General features: G+C 37.5%; 1 protein-coding gene and 1 long non-coding RNA gene across 2 annotated transcripts in view; one reads left to right on the top strand and one right to left on the bottom strand.

Annotated features, from left to right (window-relative positions):
• Positions 1-9,138, top strand: part of LOC118022265 — a 97,138-nt gene extending 88,000 nt beyond the window's left edge. The window contains exons 5-6 of the long non-coding RNA XR_004682439.1: positions 5,885-5,975; positions 8,736-9,138. This is a non-coding gene — a long non-coding RNA (uncharacterized LOC118022265). The remainder of the gene's footprint in view (positions 1-5,884; positions 5,976-8,735) is intronic.
• Positions 1-21,108, bottom strand: part of EDNRA (endothelin receptor type A) — a 54,699-nt gene that overhangs the window by 12,143 nt on the left and 21,448 nt on the right. The window contains exons 2-3 of the mRNA XM_035022947.1: positions 13,737-13,864; positions 982-1,180 (exon numbers count right to left, since the gene is read on the bottom strand). Coding sequence (XP_034878838.1) covers positions 982-1,180; positions 13,737-13,864 — 327 coding nt within the window. The remainder of the gene's footprint in view (positions 1-981; positions 1,181-13,736; positions 13,865-21,108) is intronic.

Here is a 21,108-nt window from a genome sequence, read left to right on the forward strand (position 1 = left end):
TTTATTTATTTATTTGACAGAGAAAGACACAGCGAGAGAGGGAACACAAACGGGGAGTGGGAGAGGGAGAAGCAGACTCCCTGCCGAGCAGGGAGCCCGATGCGGGACTCGATCCCGGGACTCCAGGATCATGACCTGAGCCGAAGGCAGTCGCTTAACCAACTGAGCCACCCAGGCGCCCTAAAACACTTTTTTTTTAAAAGATTTTATTTATTTATTTGAGAGAGAGAGAGAATGAGAGAGAGAGAGAGAGAGCACATGAGAGGGGGTAGAGTCAGAGGGAGAAGCAGACTCCCTCCTGAGCAGGGAGCCCAATATGGGACTCCATCCCAGGACTCCAGGATCATAACCTGAGCTGACCTGAGTCGAAGACAGTCGCTTAACCAATTGAGCCACCCAGGTGCCCCAAACTAAAACACCTTTTAAGAAGTTCTGCAAATTTATATTATTTGTATTTTACATGCAGAATTTGTACGAATATAAGTACAGGCAAGTATGGCTTCCTACTTTAAGTTAATAAATCTATCTTTTAAAAAATGTGAGCAATGTGCATTTGCCCAAGTAACATAAAATACCTATCAGCATGCCTGTCAGATGGAAATTATTGTGCTGTATTACTTATTATAAAAACAAATAGCACATCTGTCTTTTTTTCTCAGTTTGCTTCAGTATATGTGCTACTGAATTGAACACTGAGTAAGTTTGTTTCAGATTCTGAGTTGTTTGGTGCAGAACAACAGTCGTGTCTACAATTGTGCTATAAGAGTGAAAACAAAATAGTTATTCTGTTCAAGAAGCGAAACCCTCCTGTAACATGTACTTTTCACGCAACTGAAAAGTATATGAGTGAACTGACGGAGTAAACCACGCTGGGCATTGTAGAGACTACATTGTAGAGACTACCATCAAGTCTTGGTGATGGTAAAGTATAAATGAAGACCTCCCCTTCCCCCCAATTAATTTCCTTTATACTCTCCATACCTCCATGAATTTTGACGTGGCATTGAGCATGCAGGTTTTGTGCTGTTCACCCTTGTATTCAAAGGGCACCATGACGAAGCCAATAGCTTCAGGGATGGCCAGGATAAAAGAAAGGATCCAGATGGAGACTATCTCAATGGCAGTGATCAAGGGAATCCCAATTCCCTGGACTCGACTCCAGGAGGCAACTGCTCTGTACCTGAAAAAAAAAGGGGGGTGGTGGTGAAGGAAAGTAGTTGTTAGGAAATTTAAAATTTATTTCAATTAAAGAAATTAGAAATGCTGGAAAGATCTTCCCCTTGGCCAATGACGAATCATTGGCTTTTTATGAACTTTCCGTGAGCCCTGATGCAAAAAATAAGTGGGATCATGACGAGTTCCACCCCTTTGGGAATCAGCTGCCCAGCAGGCCTAAGTCTGAGATCTTCATTTGGGGTTCAGCAAAATCTTGTGACAGGTTATAATGTGGCAGCATCAGATAGATTTGCCTGTGTTTTTTTACATGGGGGGAAGAATTGGATGATGGAAGGAGTAGTGAAAGCTGCTGGTACTCATTCAGGTCATATCTTATTTCTTTTTATATACTAAAAAAGAAACTTGAGGGAGGTGGGTGGGGGATGGGCTAGCTGGGTGATGGATATTAAGAATAGACTTGTTATGATGAGCACTGGGTGTTGTATGTAAGTGATGAACCCCTGAATTCTACTCCAGAAACCAACATTACACTGTATGTTAACTAACTAGAATTTAAATTAAAAAAAAAAAGAAACTTGAAACATTATCTATGAGGTAGATCTAGATAGTCTTAAGTGAATAGTAGCCATAAATAGTCCATCATCTTCTCCTTTCCTCTACTCTCACTGTACATCTTGTACTGTGGCCTTGTGCCATGTGACAGCATTAAAAAGTAAACATTTTTGGTAAATGTCAAAGAATGACTGTATCTCTCCCATTATGGTCCCGTGCTAGAATAGATAAAATGGAGTTAAAGATACCTTTGTCCCTAATCTTTAGAGTTTACAATCTAATAGAAAAGAATGGTTCATACCAAAATATAGAACATAAATGTAACAGAACAATGATGTCAATCAAAAAACAAACTGGCATTAAGAAGTTGTTTACCTTATTTTTTGCTTCAATATTTTTGTAATAATAAGCACATTTTGATGTTAAGTCTAGAGAAAGTTTGGTCTCAGAAACTCTGCTTTGACCTAATGTGATGGTCTGATGCTAACGACTTTTAGACCTACTATTAAGATGGGACCTGTGACCTAGTATGGTATTTTTGTGGCTTCATTCTTGAAATGTTTTTTGCTGTTGTAATGGAAAGGAAACATTCTCTTTTTATAGCTTTCATTAGATAATGCCAGAAGAAGACTGTAAAACAGACCAAGGCATTGGGGACAGGTGCACATGGGTTTGTAGGATACGTGACTTAACGTCAAAGATTTGTCAGTGAAGCCAAGGCAAGCTACCTCTATCCCTTATATTTAGTGTTCCATTTCAGTACATCTATGAAAACACAAGTCATAGGAATTATGCTACCTAGTTCTTCACCGTAGATTAGAACCTATACTTTGGGTATGCACGATGATGCCACATGGCATAGATATAGCACGATTTACTGGAGAAATGTCTTTTGCAAAAGATTTTTAGGGTAAATAAGATTGGTGTATGATACAAATCTTTAAAAGAAAGTCTGGATTAGTTCAGAAGAGAATAAAATACAGCTATGCAAACAGACCAAGAAAATCCTTTCACGATATAGCCAAGGTTGCATTTTTAAATTTATGGTTATTTCCAGTGGGATAAGGACTGCTATTTATTTTGCTTTTTATTTCTGTTTACTTTTCTTTGTTGCCTTATTAGACTGGCAGCCTGATGTCCAATAAAAGCTAAAAGGAATGGAGACAGGATGTCTATATCCTGAGGCTGTCAGTGAGTTATATCTATTTCTTTTCTCCTTTCCCTTAGAGCAACTATCAGGAAAGGTGATTTAAATAAAATGCTTTATCTCCTAAGGGAGTAAGAAAGCCAGATTTCTTAGGCAGGATTGGCGATAGAAGGCAGTTTGAGTAAAAAAATATGGTCAACATGCTCTTATGATGAATACATTCAGAGAGCAGCTTCATTTTATAATGTGCCATGAGTTCCCAGAATATTACATATTTATAATTTAATGTAAATTCAACATTTTAAATAAACAGAAGTAATGTTTAGTGTGTAGTGTAGCAAACCCACATGACTGAGAATTAGATTATTTTCATTTGTAATCACGTTGATTTTGATTACATTTCCATGAGATGAGAAAACAATCATAAGAACAATTAGAAACAATCATTTGTGATGATGCAGGCAGGGAAAGGTGTGGAAAATCAGAAATACTCGATGTTTCAAAAATGGTGTCTATTTGGAATATTATGATACAACATACATATATGCAAATATGTTCTCCTCACTAGGTGTGATTATTAACATCCTTCAGTGGAGTTGGTGTATACATATGACATCCTCACTTGCCATAGAAAATCTGCAAGTGTAGATTCAACGACTAACAACTGATAGTCCAGAAATGATGTCTCCTTTTGGAAATGCGTTCTGCACTTGGCTTCTACTACATTCTTCTGGTTTTTCTCCAACTGATCCATCTCATCTCTTTGGCTGGAACCTGCTCAATTCTCAAACTCTTAGCATTGGATTCCTCCTTAGTCCTTCGACCTCTTTTCTACTCTATTGACACAGTTTCTTTTAGTGATCTAGCCAGTCTCATGGCTTTAGTATCATTTAAATTTTCTAAATACTGATAATTAATTCCCAAATTTATAACTCTAACCTAGAACCTCGCCTCTAGCTCCAGACTTGTCTATCCAACTGCTTGACCTAGATGGTCACTCGATATCCGGTAGGCATTGGAACTCACCCAAGCCAGACTCCTGGTCCTCTTCCATGACACCCACCCTGCCCTCTCTCCAGTCTACCATCTCATGCCCAAAATTTGAAGTTAGCTTTCACTCCTCTTTTTCTCTTCGTTACCACAAATCCAGTTCTTTAGCAAACCCTGCAACCTCTTCCTTCATGATGCATCCAAATGCAACCACCTCTCACTACCTATCCTGTAGCTTCCGAACCATTCTTCCTGCATCCACTTTGTCCTCCTGCACTCTGCCCAGAGTGAGCCTGTTAGCTCGGAAGTCCATCATGTCATCCCTCTGTTGAAATCCCCCAGTGGTTTCCCACCCCAGTGGGAATGCCTACTCGTGTCCTCAGAGCTGCTTCCTCATCTCCTTCTTTGCTCACTTATATCTTTTCACAGGGTCCTTCCCTGAATATGCTATTTGAAATTGCCAGAATCCCCTCCAGACTTATCCTGACCTGCTCACCCCGATTTATGTTTCTCCATAGCATTTACTACCATGTAACCAATCAAATATTTTATTTATTTTGTTTATTGCTTATGTCCACCCTTGTCTTTAAAATATAAGCTCTGAGGGCAGACATTTTATATGTTGGTCATAATACCTAGAATAATAGGTACCAAATCAGTATCTGTTGAATTAAGTGTCTTTGTTTGTTTCCTGGCCATGCATTTATCTTTACTGGCTAAAGCCAATAAAACACACTACATTCTGAGCATTTTCTTATTTTTCAAGCTGTCCCTGACTAAGCAACAGATAAAAAGCTATTACTTTTAGAATCCTAGAATCAAATAATTAAAAAAAACCCATGAGGGACCCTTGGGCTGCTCTTTCTCCCCTTCATGTTCTACTAGTTGGGAACCTGAGGATTAGAGTGTTACTACATCCTCTGCCTGGTCTCCTGTGAATGTGTGGAGCCTAGACCAGGGCTCTGGTCTGCCAACTCCCAGGGGAGTCTTTTCCCATGACATCACCTTGTGCCATGTCATGTGATGTACCGAGATAAAAGTATAAATTACGTGTTTTACTTATGTAAAGATGTTTGTTACTGTATATGTCTATAAATATATTTTTACATGTTTTCAAGGCCAAAGGCATTTAATGCATGTTTTTGAATTTTTGAGGTACCATCTGGGATGGTCACTAAATTTTAAAATATTTATTATTGAATGTGCTTTAAAACAATATAAAATAAAACAAATTCAAAAGGTACTGCTTCAATAAAATCCATTTTTATTTCCTCTTATTCTTTGTCTATTTCTATTTGCATAAGCATAATCTAAGTATATATTATAGTCATATCAATTACAATTTTATTTTTAGTTTTATCCACTTTTCATTATAAAAAATGCCCCTGGTGTGCCTGGGTGGCTCAGTCAGTTGAGCATCCGACTCTTGATTTCAGCTCAGGTCATGGTCTCAGGGTCCTGCGATGGAGCCCTGAGTTCTCAGTGGGGAGTCTGCTTGGGATCCTCTCCCTGTCCCTCTGCTCCTCCCCCCCCACCCCAGCTTGCTCCCTCTCTCTTCTCTCAAATAAATAAATAATCTTTAAAAAAACACCCTTATGCTTCTACAGAAGCATGGCATTTATTAGTTTAATAGCTACACAGTATAACTGTATATTGATACAGTTTACTTAAATATTTCTCCTAAGTTCACATTGATTCTAGTGTCTCAAGGTTGTGAATAACCCATCTATAAATATGTTTGTACATGTAGTTTTTTTTCTCTTTTTGAATGATTTTCTTGGATTAATTATCTTGAGTGGGATTATCGAATCAGAGAAGGACACAGTAGCTGAAGTACTTTAAAAAAGTTTCTATCAGGTGCCTATCAATACCTGCCTACATTAGAATTTATTATTTTTCCTTCAGTTCTGCCACTTCCATTAAGTCTTTGCTTCTATCCTTACCTATGCACATTTTTAACTAACAGCAAATGCAATCATTTGTAATGTTTGTTTATGATTTATGCCTGTTATGTGATAGACAAACCAACTGCCATACAAAGGTTTGGAGGCAAAATACCAGCAGGAAGAATTTGAAAGAGAAACCAGGCATGGTGGATTAAAACATAGTGGTGAGTACTTTCACACTTCTTCAACAGAGTCTTTCTTTCTTTTTTTAAGATTTTATTTATTTTTTGACAGAGAGAGACACAGCGAGAGAGGGAACACAAGCAGGGGGAGTGGGAGAGGGGGAAGCAGGCTTCCCATGGAGCAGGGAGCCCAATGCAGGGCTCGATCCCAGGACCCTGGGATCATGACCTGAGCCGAAGGCAGATGCTTAACGACTGAGCCACCCAGGCACCCCTTCAACTGAGTCTTTCAATTGGGCTGGCCTGTGACTGCTTGGACCCGCTAAGTAGAGCTGGAAGGATGCTTTGTGGGTTGTGGGCCTGGCCTCTGAGCAGAGCTGCAACTCCACCCTGGAGCCTTGGGCCTGTCTCAGAGGACATGCTGAGAGGTGCTAGACTACAGGAGAGGGAGTGAGGCTCTGATGAGCTCAGACTTCCAGCTGTTTTTGCCAATGGGCTAGTCATGTGTCTTGGACCCAAGAGACAGGCTTAGCCACCAGCTGAAATCCACCAAAAGACCCAGGCGAAGTGACAAGTTGCAGAATTGCCCAAATTCCTACCCCACCACATGGTGAGATAATAATAAAATGGTGGTTGTCTAAAGCTGCTAAGTTTGGGGGTAGATTGTTATCAAAGAAAAATAAGATAACAAAATTAACCAGTTGCTGGATCTTGTCAATAGGATTAAGATAAAAGAATACATAACTATGTGCAACAGGGCACAGACCCCAAAATGAGATCCCAAGTTGCCCTATAGTCAGCGTTGGCTTTGCTCTGTCCCAACCCTGGGTTCTCTCTTCTGGCTTTGACTCCCCTTTCATGTTTCCCCTACTGTCATGCAGCAAAAGGAAATCATATCACCAGGAGAATAAGGACAAAAAAAGTCTGACTCTAAAAATGCAGTTTTCCAGAAAACCACTTTCATGTTTCTTGACTTAGGATAAACCTTTGAGAACATCATAGAGACCACTGTGCAATTACTTGAAATGCTGGGATGAAGAGCCTACATTGACTTTTGAATTTGAGGCTTATCAAACAAAACTGCCTTATTCATAGGTCTCTACAACTTTTCCAGGTATCTAATTATACATCCTTCCTGGAGCAGTTGTTAAGAGAGTTTTATATTTTTACAGCCTCCTTCCACAGGCAATTTTTAACTACAAGTTAGAGCTGTACCCAGACCTTTTTACTGGTCTGACCCCATCATTTTCCACTTTAAACACGACAGTTAACTTTACAAAGAACAGCGTTGAATTCCCCTTCCATTCTGCCTCGTCTCTTTTCCCCCCAAACAAACTCAAAGTAACATCTGAAATTTGTCACTTATGGCATGCAAAAATACCTATTTTAATTGTTGGTAATGGCTGATTAGTCCTATTTTTTTGGGAAAAATTCATTCAGGTTAGAAGTATATTGCCGTAGCATTAAAAAAAAATTTCACTGATAAAGCTGAGTAGAGGTCAAAATTGTTTCTAAATTTCCTCAGTCTTTTTTGAAACTCCTGTTTTATCTTTTTCTTAAGTGACTAAGGATGCAAAGTAAAAATCAATAAAAGTTAGATTTGAGGAGGAATTAGTGAAAAGGTAGAGCTGAGGCAGGTCCATAGTCAATATTAACAATGAAAGCTCATCTTTTCTGGGGCAAGTCATGGGTTTCCTCTTACTTTCTTGTTTACTTTATTCAGATTAAAAGCTGATAGTGAGACAGCTAGATTTTTTCTTTCATCTTTCTGTATTCCATATTCATTGAATAATCAATAAAGTAATAAAGAAATTGTATAGAACTTGGATATATATTTTCTCTCATTATTTTCTCTCAAAAACAACTCTGAAATGAGAGATATATTTAAAATGTATTTTAAAAAATCATGGGAACTCTTCCTGAACTGTAATTTGATTCATTCAGCTCTTAAGAGGAAGGCAGGGATTCCCAAACTGCAAATTGTTTTGTAATAGGTTCCAATTTCCCTCTTTTTACTTCTTGTTTTGTTTTTATTTTTTTAAAGAGGGATTTTCTAAAAAAAAAAAAAAGTAAAGAGGGATTTTCTTATTTTTAGTAGAATATAATGCAACCAAATCGAAGCCCAAAGCAAATGGTATCTTATCTTCTGGAATTAAGTGTGAATGATTCATTCTCTAGTGTGAAAGCTTTTGAAATAGAAATGTCAAAATAGATTCCCTACATTCAGGTCCCAAAGCTTAGAGTCAGTACCAAATGAAATGTAAAAGTAATAAAAAAGGATCCAGGGAACAAAGAGTGTTGAGTTTATTACCAAGGAAAACCTCCTAGATTAAGACAGATTTTTGTGGCAGTGGAATTTTAAAATGGTTTATCGTCTTGATCTAAAACTGAGCCCAAGTCTTAATGAAATAGACACTTGACGCCATTTCCTCTTCCCTTCTTTTAACCAAGAACATGTCATTGGATACACAACTGATAATTTGTGATGGAACATTTAGTTCATTTTTCTCCATGCATGAGATGGGAGCGGGGAGGATGTGGTAAGGTGAGGTGAGCCTACACCTGACATGAGAACTTATGACCGATTCCCTCTATCCCCTCCATCCCCTCCATGCCCCAACCCCCCTCACCCCATGACAGTAGAGTTTCTACTGGGGAGAATGAAACTGTGCAAAATGGTTGCTTGAGATTCCCCCAAGGAAGAAAGAGAGGGAAGAACAATGCAGGGTTTTGATGATTTAGGTGATTTAGGCATCCTGTAGCCTAAATACCTTCATGTATTTCCTTTTCCCTTGTCCTCAGGTTGCTGTCTCCACAAGTGTGAAGACTCCTAAGGGTCAGCAGCTGGGCTTTATTCTTCATGTCTGTGCATCATCCCCTTCCTGCCTGAGCCCCTGTGGAACTAAATTATGAATTATGCTTCTCCATCTAGGGATAATTTATTATACAATATGTCACTAAGGAATAAGTGCCTTAAAATACTTTTTCAACTAAAAATTGAGTACCTAGACTTACATAAAATATAAAAGGGACCACTATAACTATGTCACATAACACAATTCACAAAATATACTCTAAATTTTCTCACAAGAACATATATCACAAGGATGACAATTTGCCTACATTGCTTACCAAACCAAGCAAATTCTTTCTTCTCTCTTTTTAAAACATTTATTTATTTATTGGTATTGAGGTATAACTGATGTAAGACATATTAGTTTCAGGTGTACAACATAATGATTCAGTATTTGTATACATTATGAAATGAGCACCACAATAAGTCTAATTAATATCCCTCACCACACATAGTTATAGAATTTTGTGTGTGTGTGGTAAGGACTTTTGAGATTTACTCCCTTAGGAATTTTGAAATATGTATTACAGTATTAACTCTAGTCATCATGCTGTACATTACATCCCATGATTTATTTATTTTATAACTGGAAATTTGTACCTTTTGACCCCCGTAGCCATTTCACCCCCACCACCCTGCCCTTTGGCAACCACTAATCTGTGCTTTGTATCTATGAGCTTGTTTTTTGCTTAATTTTGCTTGTTTTGTTTTTTAGATTCTACATATAAGTGAGATCATAAGTATTTGTCTTTCTCTGTCTCACTTATTTCACTTAACATAATGCCCTCAAAGACCATCCATGTTGTCACAAATGGCAAGATCCATTCTTTTTTATGGCTGAATAATATTCCATTGTTTATATCTACCACATCTTCTTTATCCATTCATCCATGGATAGACACAAGTTGTTTCCACATCTTGGTTATTATGAATAATGTGGCAGTAAACATAGGGCTGCATATATCTTTTCAAAATTAGTGTTTTCATTTTCTTTGGATAAATACCCAGAAGTGGAATTGCTAGGTCATCTGGTAATTCTATTTTTAATTTTTTGAGGAACCTCCATACTGTTTTCCACAGTAGCCACACCAATTTACATTCCCACCAACAGTGCACAGGGTTCCTTTTTCTCTGCATTGTTGCCAATACCTATTGTTTCTTGTCTTTTTGATATCAGCCATTCTGACAGGTGGGAGGTGATATTTCATCATGGTTTTGATTTGCATTTCTCTGATCATGAGTTCTTCCTCTCTTTTGGCTTCTCTTTTTATCCATACCTCTCAGGGGATTTTACTTACATGTCTTAAAAAAGATGTTATTATTTATAGGAAACAAGAATTGTCCTTGTCTTCATTCTGTTTCTCATTCTTTTTTGTCATATGCTGATCTTGTCTGGCTTTGGCTTTTGGTTGGATGTTTCCTCAGAGGTGCAGTTTTCTTTTAGGATGCTGGGTTCCTCTTTCCCAGCGCTCGTTATCATCCTGGTTTTTAAAGCCTTTGGGACAAAGTTTAATTTTTTAATAAAATGATATTTTCCCAAATATGATGGTGTTTTTGTAAAGGCAACAATAGGGATAGGAGCAGCTCTGGGCTGGGCATGTACATGTATTTCTCCATGTACAGAAGCTTCTGTGTTCATGTTTATTGCCTATGTGCTTGTGCTTTAGAGCTGCCTGCCCATAGAAAATTAAGCCTTGATATAGAACACAGGTCACAGGAATGAGCTACATAAATGAGATAAATAAAATGTATAAAGTGGCATAGAGTAAATAAGGAAAATGGGTAACAGGCAATAAAAGTAAATACACTTTCAGTAAATAATGTTCTACTCCTAGAACATTACAAATACCCATCACCCCACCCCTAGATATAACTACTACTACTATTTGTCATGTTTCCTTCAAGGAATTTTATATTCATATACCTATACATGTCAGTTATATTTAACCTCCTTATCCATTGGCCTAACATGGGGCAATGAGATTGCTATATTTTCCTGTAAATAATTTTATAAAGAACATTTTTGTGCATGAATTCTCTGTTCAAATTTTTTGGATTGTTTTCTTAGAATCCATCCTAAAAATTGTAATTACTGGGTCAGAAGGTGAAAGCATTTGTAGGATTTTACCTTCCTGAAGGGCTGTTTAAATCTCTACTCCTACAGATATTGAGAAACATGTTTTCTTAATTGGAATTTCTTTGATTACATGAACATTATTCATATGTTAATTAGTCATTTAAGTTTCTTCTTTGGTATTTTTATATTCATGCCCCTTTTATATGGAAGTCTTATGATTTTAATTACTATCTGTATGGCCTCCTTAATTACCAAGTATATTAACATGTTGTAGTTTTGTAACAAGTATTTGCTGCAAATATTTCCCCCAGCTTCTTTATTTGTTTTTTAAATTTATGAATGCTTCATCTTCATGTTTTAAAGTTTTATGTCCTGAAATCCTTTTATAATTATATTCAGAGTTTCTGCCATCCTTTTTAAGTTCAAAAAGTTCTCCTTTTCTAGTGATCAAAAAGATGTTAGTCTACTTTCTTCTATACGGCTTGAGTTTTTACATGCTGGAGCATAGTGGTTAACAAGGTGGATTACTTATAGTTGATTACTGGCTCCAACATTTGGTCACCAAATGGCCTTGGTTAACCTCTTCCAACCTTAGTTCCCTCAACTATAAAGTGAGGGTGATTACAGGACCATCACAAGGTGGTGTCGTAAGGACCAAGGACAAGAACTTCTGTAAAGTATTTTTAACAGGGCTTAGCACATACTAATACTCAATAAGTGGTAATTATTATCAATATTATTATTGATATATAGTAAAAGATAAGACTTTAACATGCTTTTTTCCCCAGATGGCTAAATAGCACTATTTTTTCTTTCCCCATTATACTCAAAGTGATTTCAGTCTATATTACATTCTCATACACTATAACACCTATTTCCGGCTTTCCCATTTATTTCTCAGTATATTTATAATGTATGTGCCACGCTATTTTTTTTTGTTTTTAGGCTGTGGAGGAGGGAACAGAGGGAGGGGCAGAGGGAAAGGGAGAGAGAGAATCCCAAGCAGGCTTCACACCCAAAGTGGAGCCCAATGCAGGGCTTGATCCCTCGACCCTGAGATCATGACCTGAGCCAAAATCAAGAGTCAGACGCTTAACTGACTGAGCCACCCACGCGCCCATGTGTCATACTGTTTTATATACCGTAGCTTTACAACATTTAACACCATTATATAGGAAGAGTATGCATGTAGGAAACATAATTCTTTTTTAAACTATCATGATTATTTTCTTATTTCTTTTCCCCACAGGGATTTTAGAGTTATATTGTAATTGAAAATTTAATTGGATATTGTAATAAGAATACATAGCTACATCTCTAAATATACGACTTGATAAATACCGGAAACATTTTACACCTATTAGTAATGTCAGAGATATAATTTAAATGCTTTAATTTTTAGATACTACAACACTTTGAATACAAGACGAAATAGTGTTATTGGGATGCTAGCAGTAGGAACAGCAGAGTGAGAATTCATTAGTGAATAAAATCCAGTTTATAAATGCTTACTCAATTTCTTAGGACATGGCCAAGGGTAAAATAGTCTGTTATTTCTTCAAGTGTAAGGGACACAGTGGCCAACTACCCTCTGTAAATGTGTTCATACAGCGGCCCTTAATGTCCGCTGTGATGGAGAAGAAAAGCACCCAGACCTCAGGTTTTCCTGCGAACTACGGAGAATCCGACTAATAAGGGAGAAATGCTCTCTGAGCTTGTGTTTACCACTGCATCGGCAGCATTTTCGTCAGCAGCATCATGACATTTTAAACTACTTAAAGGAATTTTTTGTGTGTTGTAATTTCAGCAATACATTTTTTTGCAATACATTTATTTTTAATAACACTGTTAAACATTTTGTTTTGTGTTTCACAGTTATTCCAGGCATACATTTATAACAAGGGTGCCATGATAATTTTCATTTACTGATGGAATGAGTATTTTTATGTTTTAACAATAACGATTTGGTCCCCCAAAGTAATTGCAGATGATAGATAACAGAATGTCTGTAAAGGCTTAAATGTTCTTTAAGAAAGGGAGTCTTTTATTTCTATGATGATGGCACTCAGTTTCTCTGACAGAATGATTGCCAGAGTGTGAGAGAGAAAAAATGGAAACCTCTTCTAAATTGTGGTAAATCAATTAAATAGGACATTAAAGAGCATTTGCATAGGATAATATTCAATATAAAGGAACATTATAGACTGTGTTATAAAGTTCCTAACTTCATTCTTTATAGTTACTGCTATGAAAGTTAGGAGGTGCAGAAAATACCATCTAGAAGGACTTCTTTAGAGAAGTTTTGACATCTCTGTTTGAGGAGAATTCCAGAAAGACTTAGAGATACTCGATGGGTTTTTCAGAATCAGATCAAGGAGTGCTTCTGTTGTTGCCCTCTTTTTAAACATTGTGAAACATTTCAGGCATTGAAAGACACATAGAAAAAAATATAACAATATTATATATTCACCACTCGGCTCAAGTGATCAAGTATTATACATATAATTGAATGGTATCTTCTATTTTCTAATGAGAAATCTACCATTGAAAATATAGCATTTGCATGTCCTAAAATCTCCTTTTCCAAGGTTCTTTCCATCCAATATGTGCATTTCTCCTTTGTTGTCATAGGGTGCCAAATGGCTATAACTGGCAAAATGCTCTAGATACGAATTGTCTGAGCTAAAGATGGCTAATGATCAGCAAATGTGTAAAGCGATTCTAAACAGTAGGGTTAGATTGTTGATATTTTAATTCACTTGAAACTAACAATTGTCCTGGGTACCAACTCTCAAGCCTCCTTGCCTTCTATTCCTTTTGAGAAAAATGCTTTTCGAAATCTAACAAGAGTGGAGGGAGAGAACCACATTACCTGTCAACACTGAGAGCGCAGAGATTGAGGACGGTGATCCCCACCGAGGACTTTTGCAAAAAGGGGAACAGCTTGCAAAGAAATACGCCAAAGTCATTGTGATCAAAAGGCCAGCGTCCGGCCAGAAGCTGAAAGAAGGAGACACCGTGGTAAGAAACAGCAGAGCTGGCATGGAATACATGGACACTTACATTTCTAATTATCCTCTGAACTTCTAAATTGTATTGTTCATTATGCTTTCCAGTTAGCAGGGCAGCAATACAGCATTATTATCATTTAAAAAAAATATTTTAAAGCCTTAGCCATTTTTTTAATCTGGAAAAATGTAAAGAATGATAAATATAATAACAGAAGAGATGAACCTTTGATCTTATGTGAAGTAGTCGTACCACCTACTTTTCATTTTTTTCTTTCTTTAAAATTTTTTTTTATTATGTTCAGTTAGCCACTGTATAGAGTACATCATTAGTTTTTGATGTAGTGTTCAGTGATTCATTAGTTGCATATAACACCCAGTGCTCATCACCACACTTGCCCTCCTTAATACCCATCATCCTGTTACCCCATCCCCCCACCCCCTCCCCTCTGAAACCCTCAGTTTGTTTCCCAGGGTCCAGAGTCTCTTGTGGTTTGTCTCCATCTCTGATTTCTTCCCATTCAGTTTTCCCTCCCTTCCCCTGTGGTTATCCTGTGCTATTCCTTATATTTCACATATGAGTGAAACCCTATGATAATCGTCTTTCTCTGCTTGACTTATTTCACTTAGCATAATCCCCTCCAGTTCCATCCCTGTCGATGCAAATGACCACCTACTTTTCAAAGAGCTGCAAAAGGTTAGGGTTTGGGTGACAGCTTGACTGAGAAGCAGGCAGTCATCTCTTAACTAGTTTTACTAAACCATGAGTAAAGCTAGTTTTCAAGTAGCAGTGCTGGAGGATTATATTATCTCTTGACAAGCAGCACGGTCTCTGAATTCGAGGTGATAGAGAATCCTGGAAAAAGGAAGTGGTTTAGGACGCACTGACTCGTCAGCGGCTTAACACCCTTAACACCATTTTGGACTTAGCTTTTCCTCTGTGCTGATGGGGCTGACTCTGCTTCACCAGGTGTGTTGTAAGTGGCCTTTCTTTATTTAGGCTTAAACCTCCCTTTATCATACAGAGAAATGTGGTTACTGTGATCTGTTTGTAGCATTTGCAGGAAAGTCTATTCTTCCATGTTGACAATTTAAAACCTTTGTTGGAAGGAAAGGATGGATACCCTCTAGTGGCTATGGTAAGTAGCAAGAACATAAAGTCCCCTGTGAGTTGCTGATATTTATCTAATTAGGTATTATAGCAGGAGCAGGGGCTTGAATACTAGCTCAGCTACCTAAAAGGGAAGTCCCTGCTGAATACATGATGTCTTTTCAAGAGTAAAAATGGTATTGATTTCCTTTCTAATTTTTGCTTAGTGACTCAGAATTGAAACCGATTCCACTCAACAGGAAACACTATCCTACTAACTTGACAAACCTGTCTTTTTCTTCTTTTTTTGCAAAGTACCTTTTGCCTTAGTAGCTCTGAGTTGAGCTTTGAATTTCTGTTTTGACATATCTAAAAGATAATGTGAGGTTTAATTTCATGGTCAATGTAGTCATTAACATAATACTCATTTTGAAAATTTAGTAATGTAGGGCTCTCTAAAATTCTATTTTTATGGCTAAAGCCTTGTGTGACTTATTTCAGAAATCCTCTCTTTTTAGTCTTCAAACATATTTCCCTTTCATTTAAAAAATTTTTTAAAATTTCAATTCAATTTAATTAACATATACTGTATTATTAGTTTCAGGGGTAGAATTTAGTGATTCATCAGCTGCAGACAACACCCAGCACTCATTCCATCAAGTGCCATCTTTAATGCCCATTGGGCAATTACCCCATTCCCCCACCTCACCTCCCCGTCAGCAACTTTCAGTTTGTTTCCTGTATATTTCCCTTTCTTTTGAACAGTTTTCTGAAAGGACCTCCGAATTGAAGAATCCAATTCTGTCTCTCATCTCTTTTTTTTTTTTTTCCCTTGCACTCTGATGAGTCTTGGTTAGTATCTTCCCAGAATTTCTGCATAAACATTTGTCCAAGGACAATTGGTGGGCTCTTCACAGGAATAATGCCCTAAACTCATGACAGTTTAATGAAACTAATGAATAATTATACCATTGCTGATTGCTGGTTGTTAAGGCTTGATGCAACTAAAGATATAAAACACTGTTTCTGAGATGAATCTCCTCCCATAAAGAGAAGAAAACCTGAAAACTACTTTTTATAGAATGAAAGTTTAATATTTTGTCCCACAAGTGTAATTCTCCACTGAAGACTACAGGATGTAATTAAAATGTGTACGATTTTTACAGGATATGCTTTGGAACGATTGAGTTGTTATGGTTGGTTCGTATCAGAAACAGAGTATCCTGAAATCCACGTGGATGGATTTCCCAATTCACACATCCAGTAATGAGAGAAAAGGATGTTTCTTGCTTAACAAGGGAGACTCTGAAGTCCTGTGAGGGTCTAAATGACAAGGGCTAAGAAAAATGATCCAGAAAAAAACACAACTGAGCATGTATTGTTTCAGACCCTTCCAATCTCAATTGAATTTTTTTCCTTTTTCATGCTTGCCAAAGCTTTCAATTAGGGTGAGATGTAGAGGAAGGACTGAAGGGAAAGATATCACAGAATTGGTGGGCACCAAAAAGATCACAGAATTGTCTTTCTTTGACATAAGTAGAGTTTTGTTATTTTTGTTGTTATTTTTCCTTTCCCCAGGAGGGAGCATTGATTCTTCTTGGGAATTAAAGACAAGGGGAAATGAAAGAAATCATTGGAGAGGGGCAACCGGGTGGCCCAGTCAGTTAAGTGTCCGACTCTTGATTTTGGCTCAGGTCATGATCTCAGGGTCATGAGATTGAGCGCCGAGTCGAGTCTGGCTCCGTACTCAGCAGGCAGTCTGCTTGAGAGTCTCTCTCTCCCTCAACCCCTCCCACCGCTTGCACTCTCTATCTCTCAAATAAATAAATAAATCTTAAAAAAAAAAATCATTGGAGGAAATTTCCAGACAATCACAGTGCAGACTTCTCTAACCTATATCCACTTCATTCTGAAAGGATGGATGGACTAACTGTCCTAATGCAGCTGGACATTTGCAGCTTTCCTGCAAATGCTACAAACAGATCACAGTAACCACATTTCTCTGTATTTGCCTTGGATCATATGAGTTATTTTGTGAAACAACATTGTCCTTATGGAAAAGGGGCAACTACTTTTATATGCTAGAGTATTTCATATCTTTCTGGGAAACCTTATTTAGGTATAAATGGTCATCTTATTATTTTTCAAAAAGGGGTATTTTAATAATCTTACAATTTATATGCAGTTTGTGACCAGAATTTGAAAGTTGTTAGTGTCATATCAAGGATCTTTTAAATTATACCACTACAGGATGTATCATTTCAAGTTTATTTTGCACAGCTAAAGAGTAGCAAAGGATGCCAAGTAGCATAATAACAGTATCTTCCTATTTACTGTATTTAACTAAGTTAAATAGTCCTGTTGGGGGAAATTAGGCCACTGCCGGGTGTAACTTCTTGACTTCCTCAAAGAGGCCCCCATTCGCTGCCCAATCTCAGTAGGTTCTGCTTATTAATCTTTTCCTCATGGAACCAGTGTGGGAGTAATTTTACGTTCCAAGTCTCAGATCACTCTGGTTTAGCAATAAAGCATATACAAAAGAAAGACGGAATCAACGAGGCATAGAGTGTAGATCACCTATTTTTCTCTTATTTAGAAGAGGTATTTTTGAACTTCTGGAAGACTACTTACTGGGAATGCATCCTTTCTGTTATTTACTAGCATTTAAAATTGAAAACACAATATTTAAAATGGTAAAAATTAAGCTGTATAGAAACATAATGAAAAGCAAAACTTCCTTCCAGTCAAGGCCCCTAAACTCTCTGCCCAAAGGCAACCATTGTTAATTGTCCAATGTTTTCTCCCGGAAAACTTCCTTTGTACATAAAAGCATATGCCCTTAAAAAAGTAGGAACATATGGAAATAATATCTTTTAACAGTCTTTTATGATCTTTTTTGCCTAGAGTACTTTTCTGGTAAGCAGTTCTATTGCCTAATTAAAAGGTTTTGATTTTTAAAAGCACATCAGTGAAAGAATTCAGACTAGGATAGGAAAAAATAAGTAACTGTATAGGATAAATCTAGACCACAGCAAAGGAACTAGTTGATTTCATTAATGTTAACAAGCTACTATCAATTCAACGAAAGAAAAACCAAACTACTCTGGCAAATTGACAAGTTGGATTGGTTCAAAGGGTGAATCAAGCACCAGGTAGCCACAGCTTATTTTTGCCATACAAGGGCCTATGCTATTATGAACCCTCATATTTATAACTTCCAAGGACATCACATAGTCCCTAGCACATAGTAGGTGTTGAATGAATTAATAATCCCAACTCATTAATTCAGGAAAATATATTCATATTTTGAAATTAGATAGTATCAATTTTGCCCTGAAAACACATTCATCTTGTAATTTACTTTTTATTTAGAAGTTGTTTATCAGTATCCCAGAGTAGAATTTCCATTCCTTACGTTGAAAGAAACCATGCACCTGCTAATGAGTTGTTTGAGGAAGTGGGAGAATACTGTTCTATTTAAGACTTCAGGTTAAAGAGGAGCTGCCACAAACTCTTTGGAGACCTCGCAGTCTGGGCTGTGATGAGACTATCCAGCCTGATAAGAACCACAGAGCAGACACTTGGACATGATGCACATCCTGTGGTGTGATTGCATTCTCAAGTGGATACAGAGGAACACCACAGACCAATTGCTGGGACAGTAGAGGGCCGTCTGCTGAGTATGGATTTTATTGAAGGATAGTTTCCTTGGTTCTAGTCTAGGGGATTTTTCTACAGTTGAAATATAGTTGAACTCCCTGATCATCATTTGAAAACTTAAGGTACCTCTAAATGGCAGAAATTAATGTAGAAATTTGTATATGTGTGGCTGATTTTGATTATGTCTAAACTATTATAAAATCGACAGGCTGCATTTTTTAACTTGTCAAAAATAGGTTTACCTAAGGACTTATACCACATGGTACACTCATAAGCAACCTGTTTTTAGAATGACTAGATCCAAAAGCAGGATCTCTGTCCACCACTATGTTTAGTACAAAGCAATGTCTACTTGGTTGGAACCTCTCAGATATGTGCAATGTACCTGTTTATATCAGTTTTCTGGAACATAACAACCAGAAAGTAAGCAAAAATATAATGAGCCAGTTGGTTGATGTGAAATTTATGCCCTAAAGCTCATGTACTTTCCTTATGGGCAAACTGCTTGAGTTCACCACAGGATGACTTATTCTTACTTTACACCCAGTGCTATAAATTTGAGCTTTCATTGTTCTTTATTCCAGTGCACATCTAAAGCTGCTCATTACTAGGAACCCTCCAGAGTAATAGTTCTCTGTCTTGCCTGTACATTAGAATGATTTAAGGAGGTTTTAAGAATCCCAGTATCTGGGCCATGCCCCTAGACTAGTACTTCTCATCTTGGGGCAATTTGCCCCCTGAAGGACATTTGGCAATGTCTAGAGACATTTTTGGTTATCACAATTGGGTTGGGGAACAGACGCTACTAACATCTAGCTGGTAGAGAATAGGCCTCCCTAGTGAATAATTATCCAGCCAAAAATGTCTATAGTGCTAAGGTTGAAAACCCTATTGTAGACCAATAAGCCAGAATCTCTGGGGTTGGGATACAAGCCTCAGTAGTTTTTAAAGCTCCCAGGTGATTCCAGTGTACAGCCAAGGTTGAGAATCATTGCTCCACTGTAGTGGGTCCAAGCTTTCACAGCATCAGAATCACATGGAAGGCTCATTAAACCAGATTGCTGGGCTCCATTCCCAGAGTTTCTGATTTAGTAGATCTGAGGTGGGGCCTGAGGATTTGCATTTTTTAATTTAATTTATTTATTGTAGTATGGTTGATATGTAGCATTTGCATTTCTAAAGAGTTCCCAGGTGATGCTGATAGTGTTGGTCCATCAACCACACTCTAGAAGCACCATGGTCAACAAAAAGTGATAGCTGACAGTCAGATAGTGCAGGAGGAGCAGAAATAGTATAAAATATAGACATATGAAATCAAAACTCACAATAGTTTAGGGCCTGCATCCCAGTACCTCCTCACCCCAGTAGTCCCTAAAGGCACCAGTACATGAAAGTACAGTTCAATACCGGGTGACTTCACTGTTATGCAAGGCCCTAATATTATATAGCCTAATGTTTCAGGCCTCATCAGATTGGCACCACAGAATAAGGCTGTTTTTCCCCTCAATTCAACTTAGGTTGTGAACTCGTAAGACTTAGGTTCAAGTCCAAGATCTACCTGTTACACACAACTAATGAATCATTGAACGCTACATCAAAAACTAATGATGTACTGTATGGTGACTAACTGAACATATAATAATAAAAAAATCAAGATCTACCTGTTACTGTGTGACCTTGGGTAAACCCCTGTAAGTCTCATTTCTATATTTGTTAAGTTGGGTGGTTCTCATGCCTCCAACAATGGAATAATGACCACCTGGGGGTTCAATCAGAACAATGCATTAAGGAGGGCATGTAGTGCATGGAGCACTGGGTGTTATTCGAAAACAATGAATCGTGGATCATTATATCAAAAACTAATGATGTATTGTATGGTGACTAACATAACATAATAAAAATAAATTAAATTAAAAAAAAGAACAATGCATATGAAAGAATTCTGCAAACTGAATCTGTACCACACATTGGTTATTTTGAATTGCTATAATTTGTAATAATAAATGGAAATGTTCCATTTATGCACAACTTAATGAAAACAAGGATAATAGAAATGAATTTGCCCCTCTTTATCTATTCCAGATGTCTTCTCCTGCCATTTAATGCTATTACTTGCGCATTACTTTTGTTATTGTCATGGCATCTTAATAATGGGATAAATAAAACCAGTGGCACATTTTTTGTGTGTGCTCATTTTCCTTCCAGCCCATCCAGTGTGGCTGAGGGATTCTCTTCCTCCCTTCATCCACTCCACCCATCCTAGACAGGAATGAGGGAATTATGGAACACAGTCAATAGTAGCTGAAAATCTCAAATTAAATGTTCTCTTCTCCTCAACATGAATTCTGGTAGTGCCATTTGGAATTGAAGATGATGGACCAGGTACCAGGGTTTGAAAAGTGGGGTTCTAAGGTTTTCTTCCTTGCTGGGGGAGGGGCTGGGATGTAGAAGTTGAATAGTCAAATCAGTAGTAAACAAGAACATCT

Source organism: Mirounga leonina, unplaced genomic scaffold, assembly GCF_011800145.1.
Source record: "Mirounga leonina isolate KUSES-001 unplaced genomic scaffold, KU_Mleo_1.0 Mir_176, whole genome shotgun sequence".
Taxonomy (NCBI): Eukaryota; Metazoa; Chordata; class Mammalia; order Carnivora; family Phocidae; genus Mirounga; species Mirounga leonina.